Here is a 22,804-nt window from a genome sequence, read left to right on the forward strand (position 1 = left end):
TAACAAAGATAATTATGTGGTAACAATTATAATTATGATTTAAAAATATTTATGATTAAGTATAAATTTTAACATTAATATATTTATGTATGTTGCTCTCTCAATGTATAAAAAATAACTAAAGAAATTCACAAACATAATATTTTTCTTTCAAAAATAATTTTGTTCATAAACATGTATTTATCATTATTATTGCTTTGATATGCTTTGATCTGCTTTGGGTTGCTTTAATCTTCCCTGATCTTCAGATCTACTTAGATTTTCTTTGAATTCTGCTCTGACGATCTTCTTTGATCTTCCCGTCTCTGCTACGATCTTATTTGAGATTTTCTCCGATCTACTTCGATCTTCCCTGATCTACTTCGATCTTCCCTGATCTTCTCGCTAGTCTCAGATTTTTTACATTTCATTTGGATAACTCACGTCATCCATCTGCGTTTAATCGATCTGAACTAACCTGATCCCGTTTATTCGGAAAAAAAATAAAAGAGTCATATATGTGTTTCAAATATTAAATTTGGATTAGACCGAAATGATCTCGTTAGGTCGAATTCAGACCAACTGATTTTTCCAAAATATTAGTTTTCCTGACTTGGATTGCATATCCAAAATAGTTTTATTATTAATATAATAATATAATTAGAAACTAGATTTATAACAAATAATTAATCGTCATAAAAAATATTTATTTAAATTTTACTTAAATCTTATTTAACTTCGATCAAATTTAATGCAAAAATTTAAAATATTTATATATTATTTCAATAATAATTTTGAAGATAACTATTTATTTTTAAATTCATAAAATTATTTAAAATTATATAAATGTATAAAAAACCTAATGTAATTTTTTAAAAAATATTATACTTATTATTATTACATTTAAATTGCAATTAAAGAAATGTAATCACCAAATGTATAAAAAAAAATTAATCACTAAATTAATTTCTTCATAATAATTATATATTATTAAATTAATTTCTAAATCCCTCTCTTTTTTTATTTTTCCAAACCCTTTCCCGCCTTGTGAAAAAGAAAAATTCACTAGTTAACTCTATTTCCCTCCCTCTCATCTCTAAAACCTTCTCATTTTCCGCATCCCTCTGTCTCACGTTCCTTCCGACAAATCCTTCGATCTTGCCCATCCCATCTCCAAATGTGTTTCCCAGACCTTTGGCAACCTCCTATTTTCTTTCTTAAAGTTCTACCTCAACCCCTTCGTGCCCTACATCTCCGCCATCAACACCGACCACATTGTGATCAACAAGGAAACCCTGGAAATGCTCCATAACATTGGATTCAACTACATTCCCGACTTCATCCAGGGTGACCACTGTCGCAAGCCACTGTCGCAAGCACCACTCACAAGGGCTTTCTCCTTTTCTCTCTCGCACCGATTGGGATTTTGATTTTCGTGGCTAGGGTCTGTATTCAAGCGTTCGTGGAGGTTGAAGCAAATCACCTTGTGGTTGATTTCAACCATTTCAACAAGATTTGCGAGGTAAGGATAGAAACCCTTCTTTAATTTGTTGATTATTTTTCATTGACAAACCCTAATGAATCCCCCAATATTGAAGTCGAAGGTGAGGTGATCGTGAGGAGATGGAACTGAGGTTCTTGACACAGCTGAGTTGTGGAGCTGAGAGGGTGAGATTTCTGATTTCTTGGCACAACCTTTGTGAATGATATATGTTTTGAAGTTGTTTTGACTAGACTACAGTGATTTCTTCTATACAACTACAATGAATGATATATTATTTCAGCTGGCCAGTGTGTTGTTTGATTGCTTTTCATTCCTCTGGATATCCACTCAAAAAAGTTGAAGCATACTCTACTTTAAGAAAGTAAGCTTGTTTATTTATCGACTATATTTGACCTGTATGTCAAGTTATATAAATGGTGAAAGTTGCAGTAGTCTATTATTATCAAATATTGGATGGTGTTATATAAGATGTTCTGGAAATATTATTGGAGCGTAGGTCAATTACAGCTAGGATGGGAAAATGGTGATGTAATATGAGAATAAACAATTATATGCTAGCTTTTTGACATTCACCTTCCAAAGCAAATCAATCTAAAAATTTGCTATGAGTGTTTAAAGGGAGTCTGGGATAGCAGACCATGTTGATGATATGTTTTCATGATTTTGGAAAGAATAAGAAGGAGGTACTATTTTATAAATGATTCTTAAATTATTTTTAATGTTAGGAATTAATATAATCAATGATTATAATTTTAAATAGTTATTGGAGGTTAAAATGGCCAGCTAGTTGGAAAATGAAATTTTAATATAATGTGACAGGGAGTACATACTACCTTGACAAATGGACTTAAATATAAAAGAACCTCACGCAGCGTTCTTGGCCTAAATTTATATCATTTAAATATAGTTTAATATATAGTTATTTCTCCTTTTATGTTGCAATAGTTTTCAGTGTTTCACTAAATCTATGTTTTATTTAGTATTCATTGTTAATTTTCATTGTTTAGCGTTGACATCTTTTAGTTTTTTTTGTCTATTTTCTTTTCTATTATTATTTTTATAATTGTAATTAATGGAAGTTGCGTTGTGGTGTGGTGTTTCCCAAGCAAAAGTTGATATAGGTTTTATGATTGTGAAACATGTTTTCTTTCCGTTTTGTTTCAAATAAGTGGCATATTAAAGAATTTGTTATTTCTTCTCTGTTTGAGGTCATATGAAATCTTATATGTGTTTCTAATTGGATTGATTTTGATCCATTGAGTCTTAATCAAATGGTCTATTGGATTTGAAACTGAAGGAGGATGTTATCCATCCCCTTTAATTATATGATGTATCCAAAATGTGATCCAAATCCAAAGTATTTGAGAGTTTGGTGTGGCTTGTAACTAAATTGATTCATCTTATGCATTTTTAATTGGCAATAGCATTTTAGAAAATAAAAAATAAAATGGGAACTTTGATAAATTTGTTCTATACAATGGTTACACAAATGGATCACTAAGGGAACTTTGATGTTACTTAGAGTTTAGTTATGCTTTATGAGTTAGGCAAAAATATTTTTTTAAAGAATTAAAGTAGTGCATTAATTTATCACCACTATTATCAGTTTGGATATGAAAAGTAAAGAAGTAACTACTCTTTATTGTCTTTTTATTGTGAAGTAACTACTCATTATTGAGAAGTTCTTTGGATAAGAAAAAACACTGAATTTCTTCCTTTGCTTTATTACTTTTGCTGTCATATTTTAACCACAATTATGCACTATCTATGCAAGCAATGCTTTGTTTCAAAAGTTATGTTACCTAAAATAAATATTTTGCTCCTAAATTTGTGAAGAAACCATTTCAATGTTGGGTGGAAGTAGTGTCGTTATAAGTGGTCGACTATTCGAAAGGTCCAAGGTAGAAGGTTGTTCTAATTTCCTTGTTTATCTCTTTCGAAAGTTGTGTATAAAGGATAATTTTTTGTCAGAGATATAGTGCTAGTGATAGAGGTACTAAAATGATTTAGAATGTATTAGTTGATATCTTGATAAAACTTTTCTTTCTTTTTGCCGCTTGACTTTAATCGAGTTTATTTTAAATGAAAAAATTTATAAGTTAGATTTTATAATGTTTTTGGCCATGAGATAATATTTGCTGATTGTTGTATACTCATTAAATGCTTTTGCAGTGCGAGATTGGAATTGAAGCGTGACATTATTGAATATGGAGATTTACTGTGTAGTTATGAGCGTATTGGCTATTGTGTGGGAACAATGTTGTTACAAGTCTCGTGTTGGAATCCAAGAGGATGCCATGAAGTGATCCAAAGCAAATCCTACAATTGTTTAGTTTTAATTAGGCTTTTTTTTTGCTCACCACCGTTTCTTTTCCTTGTTATTTTATTGAATTATTAGTGTTGGATGTTATTTTTACACATAACTAGATGTTTGAAATCGTTTTAATATCATAAATTTTGACATTCATATTTATGATAACATTAAATCTCAAGAGTTGATTGTTATTTAACATAATTAAATTTGTAGTATTTATAGTATAGTTAAAAACTTGTTTACAAGTTGATCAAAATATTGTATATAAGTAGGTATAATTATGTAATAAAAGTGATCACAATTTCATTTTTGTTATTCATTTAGTCATAGAAATATAATAGTCACTAAATGTTTTTAAATTTAAAAATTATTTTAATTAAAATAAAAAAATCTATTAGCGACCAAAAAATAATGGTTGTTGTATTATCACATCTGTGACCAAATTAGTGATTGATCTTTTAAAAACAATTTAATAATATTTTCACGTTAGCCACCAAAAAGGAGAGTTGCTAAATTTTTTTCATTTTTGCGACTGAATTAGCCACCAAATATTTAGTGGCTAAATTGGTCCCATTGAAGAAGGTGACCAATCCTTTTAGTGACAGATTAGCGACTAAAATTTTGGTTGCTATTTAGCGACTGATTTGTAATTCGGTTGCTAATTGATTTGCCACCAGGGTTTTCGCAACTATATATTTTTGGTTGCTATTTCGGTCGCTAACGATTTAGCGACCGATTTTATACCTTTTAGCGACCAAAATAGGTGGTCGCTAAAATGCATTTTTTTTGTAGTGACACCCACAAATAAGAACAGAAAAATATAAATAAAGACACACAGGAAATTTAACATGGTTCGGCACCTCAAGGCCTATATCCACAAACACTCAACAAGAAGTATTATAAACCAAGTGCAATTTTTCTGGCAAAAATTGCAAACATTCATACAATTTTTTATGGACCAAAACTGCAAACACTTCATAGTGCAATTTTTGTGGACCAAAATTACAAACCCTTCATAGTGCAATTTTTCTGGCAAAAATTGCAAACCTTCTAATGACACACAACTACCCAAGCCCTTCATACACCCAAGAGACCTATTGAGTTGTGATCACAACTCCAAAACCAACTCTTTGCTTTTATAATACTTTTCTGCTGCCTTTTTTTCATATTACTCAATGTGGAACTTTGGTGAATACTCACTTGAGAACCAACATTGTTTACCTACTTTTAACTCACCACTCAAATCGTCCTTCAATTATCTATTTTGATTTTTTGTAATGGTGTGATGTGATGATTTAAAGGTGATTAGAATAACGAGTTAAAATGAATAAAAGAAATGGGTCAAAATATCATTATCCTAAATTATACATACATACACACACGTGAGTTATTTGATTTCATCAATTGAATTCATCTGTGAAGGTAAATTTAAAGTTTGTGAGGTTATTTTTGATCTCATATTTTAACAAGTTGGTGAAAGTTACTTTGTAAGCATAGGAAGGAGATAAAATTTGTAGAATGTAAATATATATGAAGAATTTGGGGTGTCCCAGGGGTACTATTGCTTTTTTGTTGCATTGTACCCTTTTCTTAAAGTGAGAAATGATGAGCATAAAGAAAGGGCAACAAGTTGAGATAATGAATATGCAATGCAATTCAAATGTGTAATTCAACGCACGACATGTAACAGAATGATTGCTAATATGATATATGGATAACAACCTACCTCATACTAACACCCTTGTTGCTTTGCTCGGTCGAAATCATTACCTATAAATTAACGACGACAAAAAGTTTAAAAGATCAATGCCTTTATCATTTGTCCTTTATACACCTAAGTACACCTTTCCTTGCCCTCTAATCACATCACGCTGCTAGGCTTCTGCTTATAAAACCTCTCTTTCTGCTCACTATTACATTAATTATATTCTATCAACATTACAACCTTTGCAGACACCTTGTGCTTTGTGACATCGTTTTATCATTGCCAATAATTTTAAAGTATAAATTTAATTGTGTTCCTTTGTGTTCGCAGTGTTTCATTTTGTATATTTATATAATTACAATTTTATTGATTTCTTCTTCCACAACAAAGACGCTTTTCCCTAAAAAATAAGTTTCTGCATTTTACAGATTGGTGTGGGTTGAAATAGGGTTTCTTGGAGTATGGATTGCACGAATTCAAGTGTTTCGAAATATTCCTTGCAGCTGGTTGAATATGTCAGTGTTGGTGGCATAATTTATTTGTGTAGGAGCTGGTTTCTTTGATTAAATAGTTTAATTCAGGCTTCTGATTAACAAAATGCAATCATAACATAACACATCTTAATTCTGATATCAATCACCGTTGATAAAGAAATTATAATAATAATAATAATAGGTTGCCCACTGCGTTGGATGTATTATAAGGTGAAAAGAATGTCGGTAAAAGGAAAATGTTTAAAGGTTAAAGAATTAGGGCCATGATTTTTCTGAAAACTATTTGATAAAGTTTTTTTTTTTTTTATCAACAAATATTAAGTTAGTTCTTTTGTTAAAGGAAGGAATTGAATCACAATTTTTCTTCTTTCACATTGGTATTTCTTTTTCAAGGAGAAAAAATTTAAGTCACGAATACCTTCCATACAGAGGGGTTTTTCTTAGTCGATCATACAAACTGATATTTTTTAAATTTTTTGAAAAAAAATTGTTGAAAAGATACGACACTAATAAGATATGAGTTTAACTCACGTGTTAAAAATTAGCACTATTCTTTACCTACAATTTTAAAGATAATATTTTTATTAGTCTTTGTCTTTATATTTATATTGTGTTCAAATTTTTTTATTTGTAATGAATGTACAATTAAATTTTGAAGTAATAAGTTAAATGATGTTTTGGCCATGAGAGAAGGTGAAGCGGTGATGATAAATGATGAAGCCTAATGAGTGAAGTGGTGGTTTGAAGAAAAGAGCATCTAATGACTGTTATGGTGAGATTGACGGATCCCCTCATAATCATTCTCACCTTTATGGACATGCATGTTCCTTTTGATTGCAACGTTTTGTCAATCATTCTCACGTTTTGGTGGGTCAAGCTGCGTCCAATATTCCGCAACCTTTTAAAACAAACACAATCATTTCTCCCTTTGACTTCAAAACTACCTTCTTTATTCCTGAATAATTTCTCTCATTCTCATTTCTATATCATTTTTTTATATTATAATTCAAAATTTCGTTTTAAATAGATTAATTTAAGATTCCTTTTTCTTTTTCGTTAAATTATTATGTAGCTTTTTTATTCCAAAAATAATTTTTTCCTCAAATATTATTACGTAAAGTTAATTTAACTCTAAATCTTAATGTACTACATTAAATAAAATATATCTTTCTATTTGCATCGATTACCCTTTTCCTCTCACAAATTACATTATGGTTATATTTAGGTATAAAGTACATGATTAAATATATTTTTGTCGCTTAAATTTTACATAGTGAAAATTGTAATTAGTCTATTTTATAAATTTTAGTTCAATTTAGTCTCTCGACTTAAGATTTATGTTGATATAATTTTTTTAATCAAATTTTATTAAATTTATTCAATATTTTAATATTAGTTGAAAAACACATTTAAAACCTTAAATAAATTTAATAAATCTTGGTTAAAATGACTAAATTCAAGTATTTTTAAAGGAGTTAAATATGTTTTTGGTCAAGTTTAAGTGAATTTTGGAATTAGTCCCTCTTCGAAATTTTATACAAATTTAGTTTTTCATCTTTAGAAATACATGGATTTAGTCATTCTTACCAAATTTTTTTAAACAATTCAAATACTACCGTTAAATGCACTTGAAACGTTAGATAAACTTAACCAAATTTGGTTAAAAGGACTAAATTGGTCGAAAGTTTTGAAGATGGACTAATTTCAAATTTCACTGAAACTTGAAGGATCAGAAACATATTTAACCCTTTTTAAAGTTGAGAGATTAGATTGGACAAAATATATAAAGAAAAACTAATTTCAATTTTTACTAAAAGTTTAAAAACTAAAAATATATTTAATCCTAAATTAAACCATATCCTAATAAATTATATCCTTAACAAAATGTTTTAAGTAATAAAAGAATATACATTATGATAAGATTATAATTTTTAATTATAAGAAACTAGTTTATGTTGTGAAATCCTTAAATAAATAAATAAATAAATATATATATATATATATATATATATATATTTTAATTTTGTCTTAAGAGTACTTTAGATAATAGTAATAAAAGATTAAAAATAGTGTAATATAAAATATCATTTCAAACCTATTTTTCACTCTAGTTTTTACTTATTCCACGCTGATTTGATTAGTTTTTCTTATTGATTTCCACCTTTTAAAAATTGTAATACTTTACCTGTTTGAAGTTAACACTCAATAGACCAGTCAAATCAGTCAATCAACTTTCTAAAAAATAATTATGTGTAAATATGTCCAACTAAAGTTGGATTATGTGATAATTTACTGCGAGGTTTTCTCACAAAAAAATATTGTGGTCGGCATTTAATGCTAGAATGTATAAAAGTCAAAATAAAAGGTGAGAGATATAATTCTTTTTTTCAAAATAAATAGTATGTGTAATTTACTTTTAACTTTGTTGATGGCGAGTTCACCAATGGATTATCGTCTCTTGTGGTGTTTTTTTTTTGGATTATGTTTTACAATAAAATATTACACGTCATACACTTTCAAAACGTTTTATGAATACAAAGATATATTTTCATTAGATAAAAAAGTTTAAAAAAATTATATAAAATTTAAAATAATTATGATAAAATATGTTGTTTAAAAGGATTAAAATTGTATAATTTTATGAAAAGTTATGTTATCTAAAGTTAAACAAATTTAAATTTTTTAATACTTTTAAATTTATACTTCACCTATTTTTATTCTTTACTCAATCAATTTGATTATAGGTGAAACATAATTAGCTTCGTTAAGATTAAAACATTTATATAATGGACTTATATTACAAGAATGAACTATAATATAGATTGAAATTACATATTAAAATTATAATTGATTTAAGTATATTATTTGATCTAGTAAAAAATCATTAGTGTTAAGACGTGTCAGTGCGTAACAATTAAATGTCTCCTTATTATTTAAATATCTCCTTAACGTGAATATTTATTATTCTACAGACTTATGCTTCTTCATGAAAGAAGATTCATAAAGCCCATGGCCCAACCACCGTAACAAATGTAAAAATGGGTGAAGATTTCAAGGTAAATGATACTCTTTTTTTTTTTTTTTTTTTTCTCTTTTGCCATTTGGATTCCAACCATACACAATATTTCTACTTTAGATCTTACTTACAAGATTTTAAATACAACATCTTAATTTTTTATTAATTCTTTATTAACAAGAAAGTAAAGGATTTAATTGCTGAGATTAACCAACAATATTAAGTAATGAATAAATAAATCTTTTCACTTTATATATATATATATATATATATATTATTCTTCTTATATATTTTTATTCGACTTCGACTTACACACAATTCCAATAAAAATAGAGTTTAGTAACAGATCACTTTGTGTTTCTTAAAGTATTTCAAAAAATATTATTTTAATTTTATTCTGCATTATCTGTTCGTACCTGAAATTTCAAATTTATTTATTTAATTAAAATGAACTATGTATTTATTGATTATTTTACAATTTCCATTCATGTAAATTGAAATGTAAAAGAAATAGATATATTATAGATCCATTGAAAATTTTAATAAGTTTGTCGACTGAAGAAAAATATAAAGTGTGTGCACAGAAGTTAGTTTGTGACAAAATATAAGCTTTTTCTCTGCACAATACTTTCTGGTTTAAGTATAAGACTCCATTCTTCTAATTTCTTTTGAGATCAATCGTTGTAATCTCCCATTGAATCGAAGTTGACAAAAATTGAAAACTCCCATTGCACGTAATGATGTAGTCTAACCGATCAAATCAAACCCTCTTTTATAAGAAACTTTCTTTTTTGTGTAAATAACTGCAACTATAGTATATTATATACCATTCAGTAATACATTTTTTAACTTCACTCGCCACGTGGTCTCGCAAAGAAAATACAAATCCTTCACATTACTTCATGCATATCTTACGTAACATCCATTTAAGGTAAAGCACCACATAATGAGAAGGAAAAATATATAACATTTTATACAGTGAAATACTACGAAAATATTTAGTTTATTTTTTTAATATTTTTTAAAAGAGCAAAGGAAAAAAAAAAAAAAGAGAGATTTGGATGGAGATGAAAAAAAAAACGAGGGTGGGGTTCTCGTATGCAGTGCCCTTTCCTTTATAAAAGTTCGACCCAGCAATGCACATGTGCTTCACCCTCTCCTCTTTTCTCTTTCTCTCTCACTTTACTGACACATAGTCCCCGGAATCTGAATTTCCGACCGGTCATATTTCCGTCAAAGAAGCTGACACAACCTTTCTTTTCCTCCTTTAACTCTTTCTCATACAACATCTCTAAGCTACACATTTCACAAACCAATAAAACCACACTTACCTGCAATTCTTCCACCTATACAACTGCACTCAAATTAACCTTTGCAGCACACATAGTAGGCACCACTCACCACATGCATAATCATATACTTACTATAAATCATCAAAATTCAAAATCCTCCTTTCTGCAATTATTCGTTTTAATATTATATACATACACATCATGCAATGCTATAGCTATACGTTTCTTTTATGGTTCCCAAAAGGTAAAAGGTCTCGTAGTGTTCCCCCCTTTTGACAATCAGTGGCACGCTTTCAAAACCGGTTTCACTTCTGATTCTCCTTTCTTAAAGGCACTGAGTGAGGAGAGTACTGTTTTCTTAGAGTAGTGTTCTTTGATACATGCTTTATCAATAGCAGAAAGTGAACCATCCCTAATAAACACCTGGTCTCCTCTCCTCTCACCTCCCCAAATCTATCTTCCTTCTCTCAACCTCAACCAATTCTAAAATCTCGTTTACTCCTTCGCAGTTTCTCATACATGTTTCAATTTACTTTTCTGCTTTCCCAAACGTTGCTTTTTGAGGTTGTTGTTTCACTGAATCCAAACAAGAAAAGAAAGTATACTCTACACTCTAGTTGTTGCCTTTGTACATGAATGAAGTTTTCAATTCAGAGTATCAGATATTGAGGCTATAGAGTTAGCATATATAGCTTCATTATTCCCATATACGCTAATGTATTGTCCCGTGTCTTTAACGTGATAAACCAGTTTTAGCAGTCTACGTAGCTAGCTGCATGCGCTTCACACTCGTGTCTTTCAACACCTTAAATGAAAACCGGTTTGTTATAGTATAAACCATTTACAGTATGTAATATTATGTGTAGGTTGAAAGGGGAAGTTGGAGGTTGAAAAGTCGAGTTCATAGTTGAAGTTTGGCGTAGTTAGAGCATTAGAGCACGCAGTTGCAGACATTAAAAGCAAAGGCAGCAGTTACAACAATTGGCAGGGATTGGTGCATAAGATACATGGCGTAAAGCACAAGGTTTGCTTTCTACTTACTATGCTCTCTCTCCATTTTTTTTCTTTCTCATTCAGACTAGTCATACTCATAACTATATCTTTTAACTTCAAAACAATATTTTGCTATTTCTTTTATACCCTATATGCACCTAGCTGTTTCATGTCCATGTATGGTGTTTCAACCAAAGTTCATAACCCAGAAACTAGTAAGACAGTTTGGTTTAATATGACTCTCCTGAATTATTCTTTTCCTTCTTCTGTTCTTGTTTGTTTTCATGGATGGGTAATGGAAGTAGGGTCTCACTTAGTCATTTTGTCATCATTGCATTACGTGTCCAAAATATCTCTTTCAATAATAATATTCTCCTACAACTAGTATTTCACCTGCTCAATCTTATGCTAAATTTAAATTCAAAATAATTCACAACACATAATATAATATGATATATATATATATATATATATATATATATATATATATTTATTTATTTATTTAATTGAGAACATGTTATGACTAAAATTAGCTAAACTTTAGATAAAATCATATATGCAATGACAGATGATTTTATATATAACATACAAAATGTTTTAAGACATATATATATATATATATATATATATATATATATATATATATATATAAAATAAATGATTTATTTCTTCGAAATTTGTCTAATATATGGTCTTTAAATTTTTTTATAAAATAAAATTAAAGTATCTTTTACTTCATTCACATAAAAACTAGTAATATTTTCTTCTTGGATACATCGAGTGTATAGGTTAAGGAAATAAGTATGCTTTTGAAGTGAAAAAGAAAAATATTATGATATTTGAAACGAAATTATTAACCACTTTTTATTTTTCAAGTAATCAAAGTACTTAACAGTGTGTATTTAATACTTTTAAAGCTTACACACGAATACAAACAAAATAAAAACTACATACTAAATTAGAGGATGACTTATTTTACCAAAATATATAATTTTTCTCCGTTTTATGTGTTGAATTATCAATATATTAAAAATCATATATGTTTGAAATTAACTTTTGTAATATTTTTCTTTAATTATTTTTGACACATTTATTGAAATATTAAATAACGAGTTTCATTTTTATAAAACTGTAATAAACACTCATAGTTATCGTTTATTAATCAAATTTCCTCCCATTTAGATTTACTTTTTATTTCCTACTCCACAATTAATAGTTACAGGTGTAATAAAAAATAATATTTTATCGGACTATAAAATAAAAATAAAATATTTTTCTTACCCAAACATTAAACAAAATTAATAGAATGAATTAGTGTTTCTATTAATTTTCAAGTCAATATTGAATGTGTGCTCCCTAAAGAAAAGCCTTTTTTATATTCCGTAATGGTGATCACCGTGAATTTCAGGTATTATGACTATATTAAATTTTTATTATATATATGCTTTAATATTGGTTAAATATTTTTCGGCCTATTTTTCTATTAATTTTAATTTTATAAAAAAATCAAATTTATTGTAAACGATAGTTAGGCTCATTTAATATTACTAATTTCTTACAAAATAGGACTACAAATTCTAAATTACTTAGTTATATTTATTTGATTCAATCAATGCAATAATTTTTTATGTGAATAGAGAGAAAGTCTATACAATATTTAAAAATATAAAATATTAACATTATTTCCCTTTACACTTAATACGAAGATGTTATAGACGACAAAATGTTTAATATCAATCATAAGTTTTCTAATAGATAGAACTTTTCCCTGAGAAATCTTGACAATGTTGAGTAATAGGAATTTTTGTCGTATATTATATAAACTTTTTTTTTTCATTTTTTTCTGTAATTTTAGTTCCTTAACTTTTAATCATTTATTAATTCTAATATTGATTTTTTTAATACAATTTTAATCTCTTAATTTTTACTTATCAATAAGTTTATCTAAATTTAAGCTTCCCTGTTTGTAACTTTCTGTTACTTTAAACATCACACCATCGTATTGAAGAAAAACCATACGTTTCTCATAACTTTCTCTTTTACCTTATTACCAAATGTAACTTGAGTGAGAGAGATTTAATATATTTTTACAATGGTTACATATTATTAAAAATGAAGGATCAAAAGTATAAAAACAAAAAAAAAAATTGAAACACTAACATTACAGATAATAAAAACTCAAGATATTAAAGTCATAACAAATTAAAAACAAAAATTACAGCTAAAATTAAGCCAAACATTTTCCCAACGTAGTGTCATACAAAGTTACAACAATCATGAATCTTAACTTACAAAATTCCTCCATGGAAGCCTGTAAAACATTTTTTTTGGTGATTTTCATTCTTTTGATTCTCTATTTTCATCCCTATCAAACCCATAGTTAATTTTTTTTCACAGCATAAATGTTATAATTTTAAAACACCTTTTTTGTTTTTTTGTCGTACCTATATGAATATGATCCTTCCTTGGGGTTCAACGAAACGAATCTGGGCCAGGAATCTTTTTTTCATCATGATCTTAGTAAGATCGCCTTAGGTGAAGGAGTTGGTGCTCGATCAGGCAAACAATGCAAAATATCATATATACAAAATATCATACGATAGTGACACTTTCACAACTCACTTTCCATTTTTCTTATTAAATTAATATATATTTCTTCTTTTTTAGCATTTCCACTGTCAAAGTACGGTTCCCTTTTCAATTTTCTTTACTTTTTCAAGTTTAAACATCACAAATTTACATAGCCAAACACAGAAACAAATCCAGTAACCAAAGTGGAAAAATCTACTTCATTACAACCATTACTTTCAGTGTTCAAACCATATTATTTTTTTCAGGAAAGAGCATATTCTTTTTCTGAGAAATAACGGGAAGTTAATTACTTTATCTTATGTTTAGGAATTAAAATGATGGTAATCTAGTTTAGGAATTTATTTAACATTTTTATTTTAGGAACTGGTATAATTACATCTGCCACCTTTAGTGGCCAGAGTGATTGTTTACTAAAACAAAATATTGACGTGTAATTATATGTTAGGTTGAGAATGTATTGCAAAATGATAGAAGATGACGAGGTTAGTTTTGTTCACGTGTGATAGGACAAATGTTGATTAGATTATATGAGAAAAAGAATAAGAATAACCTTGGTAAAGTATACAAAAGTAGATAAAATAACCTTAATTGTCATATTCAAATATTTTCATAGCAATGACAAATCAATATAAGATGATATAACTGACGTATAATTTTTGTTTTTCAAATATGTATTTAGAAATTCGAATCTAAATAAATATAGGTGAAAAAAAATTATCGAAATAGTCAACTGTTTAAATAAATCTCAATCTTTTGAGAAAATAATCCTTTACTTATCGTTAATGAACGCAAAAAATAATTTTAATTTGTTGTCAGATATTTCTAAAGCCGAACGTTATTACAAAAGCATCCATCCAAAGAGAGAGATAATAATGCATTTAATAACAGCAATTACATGAAGACATGGTTGTGGTAAGTATGAGTTACATGTAAATCATGTCTTTTGTCTAATGGTCAGTTGGTCACGTGACATGGTGAAAACGATTGTAGGTAAGAGAGGTGTGGTTTGGGGTTTGTTTGTAGGGTGCAGTAGGTCTCTGGCGAAGGTTTCTGTTTTTGTGGATTTTTTAGTACATGACCTGGTAGGAAATAGTTTTGTCTAAACACTTTTATAAGCTTTGAATTTTGTTTGACGATGGTTGAAAATTACTAGGATCTTCTACCTCTCTGGTTTGGTTGGTTTGATTAGATGAATAAAATGAGAAGTGAAGTTGAGGCAACAATAAGAGAGAATTAGAGAGGAAGAAGGTTGGAGGAGGGGGCCCTGGGCATGGTGGGCATGGGCAGAGGGAAATTTTACAGCTTAGATGTGACAAAATCGAAAGAAATCAAATCACATTGACCAAAGAAGCAGTCAGACAGAAGAACATGAGTATGAAAATTAATGCGTCTTACCAATACATCCAATAACAACATTAATTCTCTTTTCTCTCCTCAGCAGCAGCAGCAGCAATAATGTTGTCATAGGAACAAAATCTGAAACCTTTGCTGGTTGCCATACAGTGAGGTTTGGTTCAGGAATTAATATGGGGCATGGAAGTGTTCACATGGGTGGTGTTGTTGATTTATGATGAACATTTTTTGTTAGGGAAGGAGTTATTGATTTTATATATAGATGTTGTATCTGTCGTGTGAAGCCAGTGAAAGGGACAGGACACATGATTGTTCTTGGTGTGTTTGTAATGATCCGAAATAGTTGAAGAGAGTTACTATCAGTTGTACCATTCTTGGGTATCCCTAGTTCCCCCATCACCCCATCGAAAAACAAAGAGAAAAAGGGCGAAAATCGAATTTATTTGTTTTTTGCAGCATTTACCCTTGGGGTGCACGTACAACTGACATTGGCATTTGGCATTTGGCAGGCAGCCATTATGGCATGTTCATGCATACTGTCCGGATATCCAAGCACAACCAAGCTTCAAATTTTGTTTTGACTCCTTCCTTGTTCCTGTTTTTTATGCCTCTTGTCTCTGCTACTGCTACCCTCCTTCTGTTCTGTGCTGTGCTGTGCTGTGGTGTGCTTACTCAATCTGCTTTAGGGTCCCGTTCTGTCGTTGTAATTCAACTTGGGAAGGAGTTAAAGCTCCTTTGTGCTCGCTGAAAAGGGTATTTATACATGCAATCTTACAAACTCTCCTGCCAACAACTTGGAGTAGGGTAAAATTCAAACATCCTTTTGGGACCACAAAAATTAAACCCCCTTTCGACTCCCCCACAAATAATTAACTACACTCCACCCCAACCATTTTTTTTTTCTTTCTTTCATGTGCTTCTCAGCTTATGGAACATTACATTTTTTTAAGGAAAGTGGAGATGGTGGTGGTGTTGGTGTTGGGGACTTGAGGGCAAAGTTTTTTTATTATTGTATGTGCCCATAAACATGAGAGAGTGGTAAGTCAAAATTAGGCCATCACACTGTTCCAATGGGAGCAACTATGGTTATTAGAATTTTATAGGAGATTGTTGGTTCTTTTGCATGTATGCACGTCACTTTATTTTTCTCCCCATCTTTTCACTTTCAGTTTCAGAGAATGTACAGCGCCTAGGGGAAGATGAAACACTGTCGAGATTTGATGCCATGCCATACCTTTCTTCTTTTTTTATTTTTTATTTTCCCTTCTTTTCAGCTTTCAGCCGTTACAAGGCCTCTTCATGCCTTTCCCACTCTTGTACTTTCTTTAACACTTGTCTTCCTTCAAGACAAGTGCATATAAGCCGAGTTATGGTTCTCAGTAAAAACGTGGAACCTGCTTTGCCATAAACCTTTTAGTTTATCCCTTGTTCTAATCTCTCACCTCTTGCTCCTCCAACTCCACTTTTTTCAGACTTCCTTATTTTCTTCAGAACTATTTGGCAAGTGCAATGAAGGATCCAGCGGAGGATCAAGTGAAATCTAGGAGGGCCCTGCACAGATCAAAAGACCTTAGAAGAAAAGATAGAAGAAGAAGAAGCCAATGCAAACAAGATAAATTACAAGAAACAGGACTTGACTCACAATTGGTTTCCTCTGCTTGCAAAAGTCTTGTGTTTCCTGCCAGACCTGGCTATGGCCAACTGGGGACAAAGTGTCTGGTCAAAGCTAATCATTTTCTGGCAGATATATCAGCTTCTGACTTGAGCCATTACAATGTAAGTCCACCTCTCTGGTAAACATACAATCTAGACAGACTAATAATTTGATTTGAGTCTTTACTGAGGTTATCGTGTGTGTTTTGTGAAGGTTACAATAACACCTGAAGTTACCTCTCGTAAAACAAGCAAAGCCATCGTATCTGAGTTGGTGAGGCTTCACAGGAACACTGACTTGGGGATGAGGCTTCCTGTTTATGATGGAGGAAGAAATCTCTACACTGCTGGCTTGCTTCCTTTTGCATCCAAAGAGTTCTCCATAGTATTGAGCCAGGATGATGAGGGTACTGGTGGTACCAGGTGATGATTGTTCCATTAGCTATGTCATGATGTTTTGTTCCTAACAGCTCCCCAAACTTTTGGAGCTTGAAAGTTGCCTTTTGAGTTATTAAAAAAGAGTTTCAATCACTCTTGCCAGGGAAAGAGAATTTGAAGTGGTGATAAAGTTTGCAGCTCGTGTCAGCATGCATCAATTACGTGAGCTTCTGAGTGGGAAACAAGTGGACACCCCGCAAGAGGCGCTTACTGTCATTGACATTGTATTGAGGGAGCTTGCAGCTCAGAGGTGCATTTGTGGTTGTTCTTTTAACATTGTATACATTGCTTCCTCTTAAACTGAAGGAAGCTATTGCTACTATCTTCTTGTTTCAATGTTTCTTGGGTCTTATTTTGCTTCTGTTGCATGTTTAGCTTCGTCTCAATTGGGAGGTTTCTATATTCTCCGGATTTAAGAAAACCACAGCAATTAGGTGGTGGCCTGGAATCATGGCGTGGCTTCTACCAAAGTATTAGGCCTACTCAGATGGGATTGTCCCTTAATATTGGTGAGAGTTCTTTTTTTTTTTTTAATTTTACTTTATCAAGCTGAGATTTTTTAATACTGTCACTCATAATAATAATTTGTCAACAGTAAATACTAAAACGCTTCTTTTCTTTTTCCTTTTGATTTTTATGCTTCTTTGTCTCAGACATGTCATCAATGGCGTTTATTGAACCACTACCTGTAATTGACTTTGTTGCTCAAATTTTGGGAAAAGACGTGCTCTCAAAGCCACTGTCAGATGCGGATCGTGTCAAGGTATGGAGTTTACTATGGAAGCTAGCAATCTTTGTATTTACAGACACTATTATCCTCACGAGTTGAACGAAATAAGTGGAAACCATGAGAAATAGTTAAGCAGATCTGACCAAAATATCATTGGTGTCACTAATGCAGATTAAGAAAGCCTTAAGAGGTGTGAAAGTGGAAGTTACACATAGAGGAAGTTTTCGAAGGAAGTACAGAATTACAGGATTGACATCACAACCTACAAGGGAGCTCAAGTATGGTTTTGTAACTTTTGCAGTGGAAAATGGAATTTTTTAGATTTACCTCTCAAGGAATTGTTGTCTTTTTTATTCCCAACAGTTTCCCTGTCGATGAGAAAATGAACATGAAATCAGTAGTTGATTACTTTCAAGAAATGTATGGATATACAATTATATATTCTCATCTACCCTGCCTTCAAGTAGGAAGTCAAAAGAAGGTGAACTATTTGCCTATGGAGGTAAGCTCTTCCTTCAATTTATTGAACCATTTTTTTTTTCTTTGTACTTTATTTTTTAGTGAACAATTCGTCGTGAATCTTATCCCAGGCATGTAAGATAGTTGGGGGTCAGAGATATACAAAAGGGCTCAACGAAAAGCAGATAACTTCTCTGCTGAAGGTCTCATGCCAGAGACCACGTGAACAAGAGACAGACATTCTACAGGTCATTGTCATGGATTCTTGATATCACTCTCCAACCTTTATTTTCTTCTTTATACTTTTATTTTTGTCAGAATTAATTGGAAACTGAAGAGCAGTGACATGTGTGATAAATTGCAATTGTTTTAAGTTCTCTTTTTCAGTCATTTATTCTCTTTACAAACAGAAAAATTATGTGTATTGTGGTTTGGTTTGATTAATTTATGACTTTCTCTATGTACTACCAGACAATTCAAGAAAATAATTATGAGTATAATCCCTATGTAAAGGAGTTTGGTATCAGCATTGACAGCAAACTTGCATCAGTTGAAGCTCGGGTTCTTCCTGCTCCATGGGTAATTTCCTATAGTTAAATTGGTCAATTATTTTTAGCTTTTGGCATTCTGCTGATAGTACATTTTGGCTCTTCTATCTTCTAAGTTGAAATATCACGACACTGGAAGAGAGAAAGAACACTTGCCACAAGTTGGTCAATGGAACATGATGAACAAGGTTCGCTCATACATTAAAAAATCATGGTTATAATTTGATCACGTTAAAGTAAAAATTATCGTTCCCACTTCTAGGCTGAATTTATTTTGTTATTTCAATGTAGAAAGTTATAAACGGAAGCACTGTAAGATATTGGGCATGTATCAATTTCTCACGAAGTATCCAAGAAATTGCTCGCGGGTTTTGCCAACAGTTGGTTCAAATGTGCCAAATCTCAGGCATGGTAAAGTTTCAAATTTTGGTTATACCATTTTGAGAAGTTTTACATTTGAGACTGCTTGTTTGAGCAGCACTAGCAATTCACATCACTTTTCCAATTATAACCATTCTTTCTCGTTATTCTATATATCATTATCAATTTATCATGTAGACTTGTATACATTTTTTTTTTCTTTTCACAGGAATTTAGTCTAGACCCTGTGATTCCTATATACACAGCAAGACCTGATATGGTAAAGAAAGCCTTGAAGTACGTACATTCTGCTGTACGAGATAAACTTGGTGGGAAAGAACTAGAGTTGCTAATTGCCATTCTTCCAGATAATAACGGCTCTCTGTATGGTATGATTCCAAGTCACTCTAATATGTCCAATCATTAGCATCAGCTCATGAGCATAGCTACCATGGTAGAGGTGTATATAGATATATTAAGAGGTTCTAGTAGTACCTCACTACTAGATCAGCTTTCTTTGTCTTACATGCATGTGAAATTGGAACTTTTGCACTCTAAGAGATTCTAGTATCTTGCTACTACATTCCTTGTCTTTCCAAGAAAAAGCGCCTGAGCATTTTACCTTCTCCATAAAGTCATGCTTGCACTTAAAAATCAAATTCTTCTTTCAGGTGATCTCAAAAGAATCTGCGAAACAGATCTGGGGTTGATTTCTCAGTGCTGTCTTTCAAAACACGTATTCAAGATCAATAGACAGTATCTGGCAAATGTGGCCTTAAAGATCAATGTCAAGGTCTGTTCTTAACTTAAGAGAGAGGTTACTTGCTACTCAATAATATTCGCCCACCTTTCTCTTTTACATTTTTCACTTAATCTTTCTTACATAAACTTTTAGTTGGGAGGAAGGAACACAGTACTTTTGGATGCCTTAAGTTGGAGGATCCCATTGGTTAGTGACATTCCAACAATAATTTTTGGAGCTGATGTGACTCATCCAGAATCTGGAGAGGACCCTTGTCCATCCATTGCTGCTGTAAGTATTTCCAAAGTCCTATAGGCTATAACTTATAGTTTGCCATAGATTTAGTCTTCTGATTACTGTTATTCAGGTTGTAGCTTCCCAGGACTGGCCGGAAGTAACAAAGTATGCAGGATTAGTATGTGCTCAGCCTCATCGTGAGGAACTCATTCAAGATCTTTTTAAGTGTTGGAAGGATCCTCATCATGGTGTAGTTTATGGTGGCATGATCAGGTACTTAGTAGCAGCCTGACCATTTTTCATATTTGGATTAAATGGGAGGTCACGCTTGCCTCCAAATTTTGTTTTGGTATTGACTTGATTGTCTTGTTAAGCCTGAAAATGTCTTTGTTTACATTGTTTAAATTGGCTGATGAGAAAGGTCTTGGTTCTTGCTCCAGCTTTTTTCACTTGATGGTTTTGCATTGATTACCTGTAATTGTTCTTCGACATCAGCTACCATCTTGAATCATACTATTCTGTTCTACTGCAGAGAGCTGTTACTCTCGTTTAAGAAAGCAACCGGACAAAAACCATTGAGAATAATATTTTACAGGTAAGGTTGGTCTGTTCTAATATTTGAGAAAAAAAAAAGGTGTTCTTGCAGAGAAAGCTAGGGACTTGGACATATTACAGTCATACAAGTTGAAAAATGGAGGATGGTCTATATTATTTATAGTCATTAAATATATTTACAGGGATGGAGTAAGTGAAGGACAATTCTACCAAGTTTTGTTGTATGAGCTTGATGCCATTCGTAAGGTACTTGGATATATTGATTGCAGTTATATTTATTTACATTTTCTTGGACGATAAATGCCAGCTAGAAACACACTCTGACCTTGTTTCATGCTTTCATTGCTAATGTGTAGGCTTGTGCATCTTTGGAACCGAGTTACCAACCTCCGGTAACATTTGTTGTGGTTCAAAAACGGCATCACACCAGACTTTTCTCAAACAATCATGACGACAGAAACAGCACTGATAAGAGTGGGAATATCTTACCAGGTAAAAAATTTTAACTTCCATTTTCTATCGTTAGAGCATGTCACCAATCTAAGGATGTTCGTGAAATCCAACAGGACATACACCAAGATAGCTTGACAAAGAAATGTTATTTATGCAACAATCTCCACACAATTCTTTTCTCTACCTCTTTCCATCACATCGCCTATCTTATCACACACTTTCCCTCTCTTGTCTTCCTATAATTTGCTGTAAAAGTTTAATGTAAAATAACATATCTCTCCGACTACATAACAACTTTGATTTTTAATGTAGGTACCGTGGTGGATTCTAAGATCTGTCATCCTACGGAATTCGATTTCTATTTATGCAGTCATGCAGGAATTCAGGTATCACGTGTGGCTACACTAAAGGGATATGTTAGTGTTAGGTTGAACTTTGATTTTGTTCCAATACAGAAACAAGAATAAGATATTCCTCTCTTGGAGTAGATTATAAGAAAAATGAGATGTTAAAGAGATTCACATAAATGCAATTTACAGGGTACAAGTAGACCAGCTCATTATCATGTTCTGTGGGACGAGAACAATTTCACTGCCGATGAGATTCAATCTCTGACCAACAACTTGTGTTACACGTAAATAACCTCTCTCAATCATCTAAAACTTGTTGCTCCATTATTATCGTGAAATAATCTTACTATTTTGATTGTAGATATGCAAGATGTACACGGTCTGTTTCTGTAGGTAAGTCTTTTGTCTCTAGCGTAACATATGTACTTGTATCAGTTGCATCATCATTTACCTGTTTTAATCTTTCATAGGAGTCACTCAAACTCCTCATACAATACACACATTTGGTTTAACAAAAACAAAATCTTGGAATTTGGGTATTAATAATTTGTATGCTATGTGTCCAGTGCCTCCTGCGTACTATGCTCACTTGGCAGCATACAGAGCTCGTTTCTACATGGAACCAGATGTTCATGAGATTGCTAGATCAAAAGATGAGTCGGTTCGGCCACTACCAGCTCTGAAAGAGAAGGTGAAGAATGTCATGTTTTACTGTTGAACGAGAACCGATAGAGAGACTTCCACGTAGAGAAACAGCAGCATATGTAGGAAAAGAAAATTGAAATTAATCGAAGTGAGAAAGTTCAAGATGTACAACCTAACCTGCTCATAATTCATGATTCTCTGCATGGAATTTTTTGACCAAGTCTAGGTTGTTTTTCAGTCTTTCTAGTGCTTAGGGAAGCTTATTGTGTAGACTGGAGCACCTTGCTTAATGTTAAACCAAGAAGGAATTAGTACAAATTGTTTATTGTAGGTTGGTTGATGCACATTATTCAGTATTAAATCAAGAATAAATTGATGCAAATTACTTATTA

At 31.4% G+C, this 22,804-nt stretch overlaps 1 protein-coding gene and 2 long non-coding RNA genes across 6 annotated transcripts; 2 read left to right on the plus strand and 1 right to left on the minus strand.

Annotated features, from left to right (window-relative positions):
* Positions 1 to 1,060: 1,060 nt before the first annotated feature.
* LOC114177520 (uncharacterized) lies at positions 1,061 to 4,031 on the plus strand. The gene is made up of 3 exons (XR_003603142.2): positions 1,061 to 1,501; positions 1,578 to 1,647; positions 3,656 to 4,031. It is a non-coding gene; the product is annotated as an uncharacterized LOC114177520 (long non-coding RNA).
* A 6,125-nt stretch (positions 4,032 to 10,156) lies between these two features.
* On the plus strand, positions 10,157 to 22,804 carry LOC114176243 (protein argonaute PNH1-like). Of its 4 annotated transcripts, none has more exons than XM_028061213.2 (24): positions 10,157 to 10,398; positions 11,171 to 11,328; positions 16,715 to 17,018; positions 17,110 to 17,318; positions 17,437 to 17,583; positions 17,709 to 17,842; positions 17,987 to 18,096; positions 18,235 to 18,341; positions 18,427 to 18,565; positions 18,654 to 18,770; positions 18,994 to 19,101; positions 19,187 to 19,258; positions 19,362 to 19,481; positions 19,660 to 19,819; positions 20,102 to 20,223; positions 20,326 to 20,463; positions 20,540 to 20,682; positions 20,942 to 21,004; positions 21,147 to 21,210; positions 21,321 to 21,456; positions 21,730 to 21,803; positions 21,957 to 22,051; positions 22,129 to 22,160; positions 22,334 to 22,804. In XM_028061213.2, exons 3-24 carry the CDS (start codon positions 16,752 to 16,754, stop codon positions 22,483 to 22,485), a joined length of 2,709 nt encoding a protein of 902 aa, XP_027917014.1. In that variant the 5' UTR covers positions 10,157 to 10,398; positions 11,171 to 11,328; positions 16,715 to 16,751; the 3' UTR covers positions 22,486 to 22,804. The 4 variants fall into 4 exon arrangements, with proteins under 4 accessions (XP_027917014.1, XP_027917015.1, XP_085527340.1 ...); XM_028061214.2 differs by having other exon boundaries at positions 16,734 to 17,018; XM_085671214.1 differs by having other exon boundaries at positions 10,165 to 11,328; positions 16,412 to 17,018.
* LOC146887989 (uncharacterized) lies at positions 22,092 to 22,731 on the minus strand. The gene is made up of 2 exons (XR_014993845.1): positions 22,590 to 22,731; positions 22,092 to 22,446 (listed from the first exon to the last, which is right to left on the minus strand). It is a non-coding gene; the product is annotated as an uncharacterized LOC146887989 (long non-coding RNA).

The sequence above is a fragment of the Vigna unguiculata genome, chromosome 3 (assembly GCF_037176805.1).
Source record: "Vigna unguiculata cultivar grain cowpea cultivar isolate G323 ecotype 2 chromosome 3, ASM3717680v1, whole genome shotgun sequence".
Taxonomy (NCBI): domain Eukaryota; kingdom Viridiplantae; phylum Streptophyta; class Magnoliopsida; order Fabales; family Fabaceae; genus Vigna; species Vigna unguiculata.

Excerpts from the sequence above, each read along its gene's own strand:
- LOC114176243 (XM_028061213.2), top strand. The coding sequence starts at position 16,752 with ATGAAGGATCCAGCGGAGGATCAAGTGAAATCTAGGAGGGCCCTGCAC. Across the intron at positions 17,319-17,436 it reads GAGGGTACTGGTGGTACCAG|GGAAAGAGAATTTGAAGTGG; the intron begins GTGATGATTGTT and ends CACTCTTGCCAG. Across the intron at positions 22,052-22,128 it reads ACCAACAACTTGTGTTACAC|ATATGCAAGATGTACACGGT; the intron begins GTAAATAACCTC and ends TTTTGATTGTAG.